Below are 12,165 nucleotides of genomic sequence, written 5' to 3' on the forward strand. Positions count from 1 at the left end.
AAGAGGGGAGCGAGGGAGGTTGGGGGGAAGAAGGGCGGGAGGGAGGGTAAAGAAGGGAGAGAACAAGGGAGTGAAGAAGGGTGGGAGGAAGGGAGAGAAAGTGGAAATGGAGAGAAGAAGGAAGGGAGAGAAAGTGAAAAGGGAGAGAAGAAGGAAGGGAGAGAAGAAGGAAGGAAGAGAAGAAGGAAGGAAGAGAAGAAGGAAGGGAGAGAAGAAGGAAGGAAGAGAAGAAGGAAGGGAGAGAAGAAGGAAGGAAGAGAAGAAGGAAGGGAGAGAGGCTATGGAATACACACGATGACCTGTAGGCGTCGATGCTGAAGTCGTGGAAGCTTAACGTTAAGAGCACGACGACATGAACGACCTGTAAAGATAACTGATGGAAGTGGTGGTGGAGGAGATGATGATTTTGGTCGTGGAAGAGGTCGTGCTGGTGGTGGTCGTAGTGGTCGTGATTGGTTAGGTATATAGAATGACGTGGCAGCGAAGGAGGAAGCACTTGAAATTCTAAACGTTATCCTGAAGGTGTCGTGGTGGTCGTGGTGATCGTGGTGGTCGTGACAAGGTAGCAACAGGAAGTGACGACGACGCAGGTGATGGATGGATGGATGGCGTGACGTATAGCAGCATCCTGACGGTAAATAGAAGGATAATTATCTTACTTCCTGAGGCTAGTCCTGTGAGGCTTCCACCCTCTTCCACCCTCTTACACCACTGCTGACATCACTCCTGACACCACTGCTAACACCACTGGCACCACTATTATCACTGGATCAAGTTTGTAAGGCATAAGGCAACGTATCTGTGGAGAACCTTCATTATCGCGTTACCTGGTTCAGGATTTACCGCTGTCAACAACTCGGCTTGCTACGGCCCTAATGACCCAGGTGTTAACGCCCAGTAAATTCAGTGTCTTAAACAAGCAATAAGCAAGAAATCAAGCAAATAAGCAAGCCAGTAAGTAAGGAATATGCAAGAAAGCAAGTGAGCAAATAAGCAGTAATGGACCCAGCATGCAGAAAGCAATCCAGCATGCAAGTCAATAAACAAGCCGGTAAACAATATCCAAGCAAGCAGAAAGCAAGCAAGCAAGCACATTTCAGACTCTTATCGTTACCTGAAGATATTACTTCGACTTACAAGGAGTTTTCTCTTAATAATTTTACCTTTTGCATAAATTTGACGGAAATGTTGGAAATATTTACATAGCGAAGGGAAACAGCCATTGAAGGGTCTATGATATAAATGGTCTTTTTTTTAATGTCATATTTACATCTTTAAAGAATTTGTAAAAAACTTGTAAATTTGTTTTCATATTTTACGATTTTTTTTTATTTATTATTTTTTTTAGGAATTTTGTTTGTTGGTGTAAAGTAAATATGAGAAGAAAGAGAGAGAGAGAGAGAGAGACAGAGAGAGAGAGAGAGAGAGAATAATGGAGAGACTTAAAGAGATAGATGGATAATGAGAGAGAATTAGATAAAGACAATGAGGTAGATAGATAGAATGATAGATGGATAGATAGATAGATAGATAGAAAGATAGATAGATAGATAGATAGATAGATAGATAGATAGATAGATAGATAGATAATTAACCAACACTAAATCCTTATCCTTGAATATAAAAACAAAATTGTATCAGATGCGCGTGAACCAAATTGGATTTCAGAAGTCGTGGGTCATGCAGCTGAATAAATTAGAATAGATTAGTATGAGGGAAAGACCATTTTAACATACCGTGAATTATTGGGTGGGGGGAGGGGGGGATCTGTGACGGGTATTGAACTTGTGTGGATGTTGGGAGGTCACTTGATTTTGTTGTTGAAGTTTATATGTATATGTAACTCTCTCTCTCTCTCTCTCTCTCTCTCTCTCTCTCTCTCTCTCTCTCTCTCTCTCTCTCTCTCTCTCTCTCTCACAATCCATGACCAATATCCTATAGTTTTTAATACTGAGAAATGTCATAAAAACTTGGGTTAGGAGTTGAGAGACAGGTCTTAGGATTCTGCTGAGGAAAAGTTTATGAATAAAATTGATACAAAGCTGATGGATGGATGGATGGATGGATGGATGGATGGATGGATGGATGGATGGATGGATGGATGGATGGATGGATGGATGGGTGGATGGATGGATGGATGGATGGATGGATGCGAGAGAGTGGTTGACTTGAGTGAGAGGGGAAATGAATTGGGTGAGTGGATGAAGGGTTAAATTGGGTACACTCGTAACTACCTCTTTAGGTCAATGCTAGTTAACATTATCCCGGCGTAGGAGTCAGGTAACTGTTAACATCGGTGGCTTATGAATCACCTCACCAGATGGGAACACCGCCCTTGGAGATATCATAGGAGCTGTGGTCTAGTGTGTTTCCTTGGGTGAGACGTCCTTCAGGCACCAAGAGGCAAAACACCTGATCTAGGCTGTCCCACAACACATAAACACAGACACAGAGAAAGGTGCTGGCGGAGACCCAACGACAGGAGCAGAGAGAGAGAGAGAGAGAGAGAGAGAGAGAGAGAGAGAGAGAGTCGGTCACTCTTGCACGGATGGGGAGATCTGTAATTCGGGGCATTCATCTTAAACCTCACAAGAACAGCAGCTTCCTCCCCTTAATGTTACAAAACACTCATCGTCGTCCAGGTCCTCCTTCAGATACAACTGTCGAGGCTCCAGATGATTCCTACTGCCGATGATAACCTCTTGACGGGGATACTGTGGTGATTATTCCGGGACACTGTGGGTGATTATTCCGGGACACTGTGGGTGATTATCCCGGGACACTGTGGTGATTATTCCGGGACACTGTGGTGATTATCCCGGGACACTGTGGTGATTATCCCGGGACACTGTGGTGATTATTCCGGGACACTGTGGTGATTATCCCAGAGAACAGTTTGTATTTTTTTACCTTAATATATATTTTACTGTATATCTATCTTCATATCTTACTATAAAATACTATCTTACTCGTATGTTACCAAACTTACTCCTTCCTTGTTATCCTATCCCAGCCTGGCTTTATCTGAGAGAGAGAGAGAGAGAGAGCGAGAGAGAGAGCGAGAGAGAGACGTTGTATTGTATTTCAGACAGCTGTTGGTAGTGACTCGATTAGATTCAAGTTAGTGGGACCAAACAATCCCTGGTTAAATTAATATGGTGGTATGGGAGAGAGAGAGAGATAGAGAGAGAGAGAGAGAGAGAGGTATTCTCATCACTCTCACCACCAATCTCTCTCCCCACTACCACTACTACCCACCTCACCCCCCACCAACCCTCCTCCTCCTCCTCGTCTCCTCTATGAACACCATAATGAGAGGCTCTCAACCTAATCACCACAGAGGACACACACACACACACACACACACACACAGGTGCTACTGACGACCCAGGAATCACCTACACTTACATGGCAAGCACCTCTGATAAAACTACTGAACCACACCTATTATTATTATTATTATTATTATTATTATTATTATTATTATTATTATTATTATTATTATTATTATTATTATTATTATTATTATTATTATTATTATTATTATTATTATTATTATTATTATTGTTGTTGTTGTTGTTTTTATTGCTGTTGTTGTTATTGTTGTTATTGTTATTGTTTTTATTGCTGTTGTTGTCTGGGTGGAAGAAACGTATTACATGCAGGCAATATAGACCTTGCTTGTTAGTGTTCAAGTTGACCACCACAGTAATGAAGGGGTGACTGTATTGGTTGGGATTAAAGAAAGGGGAGAGAAGAGAGGGAAGAGGTAGGAGGGAAGGGAAGAGAGGGAAGGTGGGAGGGAAGAAAGTAGGTTGGAAATATAGAAAAAAAAAGTAGGAGGGAGGCTGAAACAAGAGGAAACAGGTGAGAGGGAAGAAAGTAGGAAAGAACATGTTTTGGAGTCAAGGAATAGCGGATAATGATGGGTGGTGTTGGCAGGCAGGCAGAGAGGAGTGGACCTTCCTCTACCCTTACGTATATAACAATGACATATTGACAACCTCTCTGACACCTGACAACTAACTAACTAACCTCTCTCTCTCTCTCTCTCAGAACCCCCTGATATAACCCCTTACCCCCAGAATAAATCCCGGAGGTCGTGTCACCCCCTGATTGTCTTGTGAGGAAGGAAGTCGAAGTATTATAAATTGATAAACTTAACTTTGTCTCTGTTGGAAGATCTTCAGATGGTGGTGGTTCGTTCGTTCGTTCTTCTTCTTCTTCTTCTTATTATTATTAATATTTTTTTTCATCATCATCAGTAGCTTCTTCTCCTCGTCTACCTTCTCATCCTTCCTTCTCTCCTCCTCCTCCTTCCTCCCTTCCTTCCTTCCTTCCTCTTATACATACAGTACCATAAATGCCCTATATATTTAAAAAGTTATCCCTCTATAAAGTTCACAGTGAAAATGATTAATGAATGTCTGACTTAACACAAAAGACTATGACATATTTATAGCGTATGCCTTCAGGGGTGATGGATGATCGCCACTAATAATTTTATTTTTCTTATTTTATGATTCTGAAATATTTGAGAGAGAGAGAGAGAGAGAGGGGCTTGTAGTGTGTATAGATAGATAGATAGATAGATAGATAGATAATCGACATACATTGGTTCAATAGATTCATGTAAAGGTTCGTCCATAATGAAACAGTGAACATTTTTCTGACTATTTATGTAATTATCTATCTTTAAAAATCTATTAATCCAACTATCTATCTATCCATCTATACTAGCCATCTATCTATCTGTTTATCTATCAACTCGACTATCTTTCTATGACGATTTTACTGACTCGATTCGAAGCAGTTGTGTTCGGATCAAGGTGTCAAAACACGTGTAGAGTGAACTGTGAGGAGTAGTCAGTGTTGTGTTTGAGCCAGTAGGGTGTGGAGGTGCTGACAGTAACAGGAGGAACTGACAGTGACAGATGGAAGTGACGGTGTTATGTGGAAGTGACAGGAGCAGCTGGTAGTGACAAGAAGAGCGGGAATTGACAGGTGGTGACAGTGAAAGTTGACGGGATAACATGGCGGTTCACAAAAGCACCTGGCAGTGACACGAGCAGTTGACAGGGAGGACTTGACATCAGCCAGGGGGAGTCAGGAGGTCATGTCAGTACTACTAGGTAAGGCTGACGTCTTCGCTGTCAGCTTCTGCATGACGTCACAGTGTATATAGGTAATTTTCAGCTAATTACTGTAACTTTTATCTTTATTTACCTGTATTCTACAAGTGAACTCTCAAAAGATGTTTGCAAATGCATAGTTGCTAGAGGTAGATCTCACCCATCCATAGCATTTTTTCCTTATTGAAATTCTGTCCTAAATTACATCTAAGCGAGATATTAATTGTTTATTTTGGTTATTTACCGTAAACACTCCTCCAAAATTCTGTAAAGTCACCGCGTGTCGTCTGTTTGTCCCAGCTTACGAGTATGCTCTCACATCCACAAAAAACGTAATATTACACCATGACGCTTCAACAAAGTAACTCTCATTGGTACCAGATAACAAAATAAATAATTTTTGTTTAATATGGCTAGAATACTACCCCCCACTCCACCCCCACCCCACCCTCGGCTAGGAAGTTAGGTAAGGTTAGGTAGTTTTCTTTGGTGGGTTAGGTCAGGTTCTATCAGGTTCATTATTAATCATTTGCGACGGACGTGTATAGAGTGAAAGTTACTCAGAATGATGAGATATATCTTAGTGGTGTTAAGTGATGTATCTAGTTAAGGTATAGTTGTTTTTGTGTTAGGTTAGGTGCATTATAAAACCACCAGGTCAACGTAATGGATCACATGAAGATTAGACCCCCAGCTTATTTAACCTTAACATTAACCATCATAACTTTAACCTATCCTACCCCCCCCCCCTTATAGCGTTTGGGTGCTTAATCATCAGGTAAAACAACTGGGGGATAATCTTCAGGGGGATTTATTTAACGATTTTATGGATTAATTAACAACAACACGACCAGAGAACCCTCGCTAGTCACCCCTGATGTAAAACGACGATTTCCACGGAACAAACTCCATTAATAATATACGTAAGCTTATCGTTTGGGTCATCCACCTTTTACATGGATAATAAATACGAGAGGCCCCAGCATACCCCTCCTGTAGTACGCCAGTTCCAGTCGTCGGGGGATCTGAGAGTCTTGTACCCTTTAGGACCACACTTTGAGAACGATCCTGAAGGTGGCCCACTGAGGAGGTGTAAAACTTGCCAGGGATTAACGAGCGTCTCTTAAGTTTTGTCAGGAGACTTATGGTGTGGTCGAAGGTTTTTTTTTTGGAGGGGGGGTCATCGAGTGTCTGGTTGGTCTCTCTCTCTCTCTCTCTCTCTCTCTCTCTCTCTCTCTCTCTCTCTCTCGGAAGTTGAGTGTTTGAGGGAGTCAGCATAGCGTTTTCTTCTCTTGTAAGATAAGTTTGCTTTACCAGGTGTTGATGGCCATGTCCACCTCCCCATCTCAGTCCTTTACCCCCTCTATCAGTCCCCTTACCCCCTATCTCAGTCCCTTACCCCCATCTCATTCCAGATATAAGTAGAGATATATTAATTCTTTACCTCCTCACTCAACATATCAAACAAGCTCCACCCACTTGTGACGTCACTTAGAAATCATCATAATTCCTAGAAGCTGATTGGTTGTTTAGTTACGTAATGATTCATTCCACCAATCAGTCAACAGTAATGGATGGGTCTTGGTCGATTGGTTGAGTTGACGCCATAATACTGATGGATATTTCCTCTTGGTGACATAAAGTGGACGCAAGAATTTTAATCAGTTTATGATGGAAAGTAAAACAAACTTATCTTATCATCATTTGTTATTCACTATAATTACATACTGTTAACTACACTACATATAAGAGTACTTTAGTTCATGACACTTTTTTAAAACACTAATTGTACTGTACACTGTGTGGCCCTACACCACACTGTACTGTGGCCCTACACCACACTGTACTGTGGCCCTACACCACACTGTACTGTGGCCCTACACCACACTGTACTGTGGCCCTACACCACACTGTACTGTGGCCCTACACCACACTGTACTGTACTCGTTTATCTTAATACTAATCGTGGCCATAGATAATAAACAAAATATATAATTAGTTTTAGTTGATTCTACAGACACCTAAAAGATTAACTTCCATTAACGGAAAACCACCAATTAATTACATTTAATCTTGCTGTACCAACTCGTCCACTACTGAGAGGTAACATTATAGTGTGTGGGTATGTGTGTGTGTAATGGTTAGCATGATCGTCTTGGAAATGAGTTGTCCCAGGTTCGATCCCCGGTCAGGGTGAAACCATTGGCAAGTTTTATTACGCCATTTGCCTCTGTATACCCAGCAGTAATTGGGATCCTGGATGTTCATTGATTTTGCAGATATTGGTCTGAGGATAATGATTAACCAGTGCAGTTAGCGAGTTGTCCGGTCTTCTTGGATCATTCCTTGACAGTCGGAGAGAGAGAGAGAGACTGTATACATCTACTTAGGAACAGTACATTACATACATCAAACAAGAGGGTCAGGGGTCTTAGAGGTCACTGGAGGTAAAGGAGTCTTAGAGGTCACTGGAGGTAAAGGAGTCTTGGAGGTCACTGGAGGTAGATGTTTCAAAAGTGGTGTTGGGTGATGGAGAGCTGGTGGGGATTAGGCTGAGCGGGTACCCTCCATTCATACTAAACTGCAAAAGGATGACCACATACGTCGCCACGAAGCTCCCCACCTGCAAGACAACACACACAGTTATCATTAGAATTTAACAGTCACCTATAATTTAAATATTCCAACGTCCTTTTATTTTCAACATTCGATTAATTAACCCAGTGACCAATCACCTCCCACTTTTGATATTCATGGTAGTTAATTGGTTGGTTTAATGTCACCTAGCAACCAGTAACCAATCAACTTCTATAAACTGTCTTGGTTGCTATGGACTTACAGTTAATAGGGGTTGATTTATACTATGATATGACGTAATTAATGAATAATGTTAAGAATTGTAACAAAATGACGTTATTATATGAAAATAAATGTATAATCAGGTGTTATGTTATGAATGAATGTTAGTAATACAGGTAGTGGGTAAACCGTCATATAATTACTGTGGTATTATAAGATATGGTGAATCGGTATGTGGTATTAGGATGAGGAAATGAGTATGATGAGTAAAGTATGATACAGTGAGCATTTTATGAGTTAGTGAGGAATTATGAGTAAGTAAGGTGGTTTACTCACAGCCACAAGACAGGTGTTATCGAGCGTGAAACAGCCGACTACCTTGGGTCCAGACGTCGCGTGCAGGTTACCCACCAACCACCAGCCCTGTGTATTAGGATATGTCAACTTAATACTAGTGTGTGTGTGTGTGTGTGTGTGTGTGTGTGTGTGTGTGTGTGTGTGTCATTGGATTTAAAGATCACAGTGTATTGCTAATTTATTTCGATGTGTTAGTGCAATTTCTATAAAGTTCTCTCTCTCTTACCCTGGCTAGTACATGGTCGTCTTCAACACGCAGAAGCTCGTCCTTTAACCAATTCACAGAGGCGTCCCGCTGATACGTGAAGGAGTAGTTTATCATCATTAATAATAATTATATCAGTCATCGTCATCGGGAAAATTATCATCATCATCATCATTAAAAAGCATCATGAATCATTATTATTATCATTATCATCCTCATCATCAGGAGAAAGCAGAAACTATAAGGAAGTTAATATTATCAGAATACAGAGACACACGTACTGCCTTCTGCATTGTCCAGCTCCCGTGAAGAATGAGCAGTAAGGTCATAGTGTTGGAGATGATGGTCAGACTACTGATAACGTGGGCGTCTTTCCAGGCGATGAGGAAGTAGGTGTTGGAGATTGAGGTGAGGATGATGTTTAGGAAGATGAAGATGAGAGGTGTCCCGAAGTACTCAAACAGGTGTTGTTCGAGTCTCTCCACCTGTCGACGAGATAATGTTTAAAGGGGTTCTATGTACAGACAACCAAACATGTATCTACCTCACCCTGGCTCTAAAATATAATCGAGTTTGTTTTAAAGCTAATATTAAGTTCACGTTCAGACACTTATGAAGTTAATATATATTTATCAATACACAAGGTAGATAATTATGTTTACAACACTCACCTGTCTCAGCATTGATTCAAAAGTCTTTAGTTGTGCCGCATTTATCCCACTTGTCCGGACCGCGTCTTGGAGCTTCCAGTCTTGTCCATGTGGGTTAGTTCTCAGGTGTGTGGCGCCCATGGTGGTGAGACACCGTGGGTCGTAATGACTTCTACTGGGATCTCTTGTGCCTGGGCCGTCTATGGAAGTACCGTCTACCGGAGATATACAGCAGATGGCGTGTGTCAGACGGTCACTGGGCTGTAGGTGCGTCGCTATAGTTCGTTGAGTTTCTGTGAGTGTGGTTGCGAGAGTCCTCATGAAGCACGTGAACAAACAGATGAACACGACACGCAGGAGGGAAGAAAGAAGCATTCGTAAAATTATCAAATATTCTGCAAAGTGCCACATTATAATCAGGTAGTAACTTCCTTCAACCAAAACAGAGATCACGGAGACAAATGCTAGAAGATCTGATTTCTCTATGGCTTTAAACATGATCCTCAACTTGTTAATATACCGCAGAGGTTGTTGGCTGCCTGCGAGTTGTAACTTGCGGCCACTACTCCGGAGGAAGATTTTCTGCACATCTGAAACGTTGTTGAGTAAATCTTGGAAAGAAGTGACGATCAGCGCGAGGAGGTCACTGTTGGTGGCCTGGTAGAAGAAGGCGCACATGTCTAGTATGATGCCCAGGTAGCTGACGAGGGCAGCGACTCCGATTGGTGAGGTATTGACGTATTTCCTTATCCAGAGAATGCAGTTAAACATCACCATGAAGATGTGTCCTCCCGCAAACAGCACAGACCACGCCAGCAGAGGCCACGCCCTCTTGAGAGCTACCGGAGTCTGATGGCCACATCTGACCACCGCCGCTCCTGCCCTGGTAACTCTTGTGAAAGGGAAACATCCCAAGAGGCGAAGAAGACACAGTAAAGTTGACAACCCTCTTGTCTGTACTGACTTACTCCTGTCTGTGTTCCGACGCTTCATCGTCTCGGTAGTAATGTCAGTCTTCTCAACCGTTCCTACTTGCGACACGAAGCGCCTGTCTTAAGAAAGTGTGTAGTCCGCACTAAGCTACTGTACAGTTTACTTCAGTAACATAAGCATTCCTTTTATGATCGAGCTATTAAGAAGTGGACACGGTAAGAACATCCTGATGGAGGCAGGTGACGTGTTCTCCCCCAGCACCACTACACCACGACTGATCACAACACCTAACAACGCTGACGTACTTATTGGGCAGACAAACGCGCCACACCCCACCAGTCTTCATCCAATTCCTTCCACAAACACACACACCATAAATTCAGATGACGTCGCCATTGTTAACACTCCTGTCCTCGTCTTCATCATCATTCATAGATTTTCTCTGGCCGTCAATGACGCGGAGTGGACTGAGGATATCGAAGTTGTTGTGGGCGCCACTTTATTTCTTGATTGACTTAAGTGATATACAGAGGAGGTTAGGGCGTTCCTGAAGGTGTTATCAGGTAGTAGTTGATTAGTAGTAGTTGAATGATGGTGCGCCAAGTCCGTAGACTTGCGATTGATATAGTGTTGTGAGTTGATTAGTAGTAGTTGAATAATGGTGCGTAAAGTCCGTAGACTTGCTATTAGTATAGTGTTATGTGTGTGTGTGTGTGTGTTCGCCCCGTTTATTATTACTGTATTATATTATTATTATTATTATTATTATTATTATTATTATTATTATTATTATTATTATTATTATTATTATTATTATTATTATTATTATTATTATTATTATTATTATTATTATTATTATTATTATTGTTGTTGTTGTGTTTTGCCTTATCGTTATTATACTACTATTATTATTACTAATAATAATAATAATAATAATAATAATAATAATAACAACTGATAGCAGCCATCACTGTTATGATCAAGAGGTCATTGGTGGCTTGTGTCCTCTGTGAGTGTTCAGTAAATATTGACATGATGAGCAGTTTCGTATGCTTGTTATGAACACAATTTGAATTTTCTATGAACCAATCAACTATTAGTAAAGAAAACGGGAGTGCTTACGGGCCAGGTTAGCGTGGAAATATTATAGTGTTGTCATGACCCGATAATCAATGTAACTTACCCTACCCTACCCTACCCTACCTTACCCTACCTTACCCTACCCTACCCTACCCTACCCTACCTTTCCGACCCCTACCTTACCCCACCCTACCCTACCCAACCTAACCTAACCTAACCAACCCTAACCCCTCCCCTACCCCCACCCCACCTACCCTACCTCCCTACTCCCACCTGGTCCCACCCCCCCCTCCTCCTACTACCCCCTACCCCTCCCCACCCCACCCCACATCCCCACCCCCCCACCCCCCCTACCCCTTCCCCTACCCCAACCCCTCCCCAACCCCACCCCACCCCACCCCTCCCCCCTACCCCATGCCCCTCCCCACCCCCCCCTCCCCAACCCCCCCACCCCACAACCCCATCCCACCCCAACCCCAACCCCCTAACCCCACCCCAACCCCACCCCAACCCCAACCCCACCCCAACCCCCCAACCCCAACCCCAACCCCAACCCCTATCCCAACCTCCAACCCCAACCCCAACCCCCCACCCCACCCCACCCAACCCCAACCCCTGCCCACCCCACCCCCCCCCCACCCTCCCCAACCCCCTAACCCCCTACCCCCCCTACCCCCCCCACCCCACCTACCCCTAACCCCACCTACCCCCCCCATCCTCAACCACCCCTACCCTACCCTACCCTACCCTACCCTACCCTACCCTACCCTACCCTACCCTACCCTACCCTACCCTAACTTGTATCTACATCCTTATCATTTATACTTAGTTGACATTTATTCGTATTTTATTTCTAGGATGAACATAGCATTGGTTACACTATACTTAACTCATTCCTACTTCTTTCTTTTTTTTTCTAGGATGAACGTAACCAGATACTGACTACGAACTGCTGGCTTAATCAAGTAAGTTAACCTATTTACACTGTTTTATATTATTTTATATTTAC

The 12,165-nt window shown here is 42.7% G+C and overlaps 1 protein-coding gene across 2 annotated transcripts in view; it reads left to right on the forward strand.

The window, feature by feature from the left end:
- LOC121858009 (neuronal acetylcholine receptor subunit alpha-10-like) overlaps positions 1 to 12,165 on the forward strand; it is a 127,915-nt gene that overhangs the window by 78,704 nt on the left and 37,046 nt on the right. For both annotated transcript variants that reach the window (XM_042354242.1, XM_042354243.1), the window contains exon 4: positions 12,077 to 12,121. In XM_042354242.1, the coding sequence (XP_042210176.1) occupies positions 12,077 to 12,121 (45 nt within the window). The remainder of the gene's footprint in view (positions 1 to 12,076; positions 12,122 to 12,165) is intronic.

Source organism: Homarus americanus, unplaced genomic scaffold (genome assembly GCF_018991925.1).
Source record: "Homarus americanus isolate GMGI-L3 unplaced genomic scaffold, GMGI_Hamer_2.0 scaffold43746, whole genome shotgun sequence".
In the NCBI taxonomy this organism is placed as follows: Eukaryota; Metazoa; Arthropoda; class Malacostraca; order Decapoda; family Nephropidae; genus Homarus; species Homarus americanus.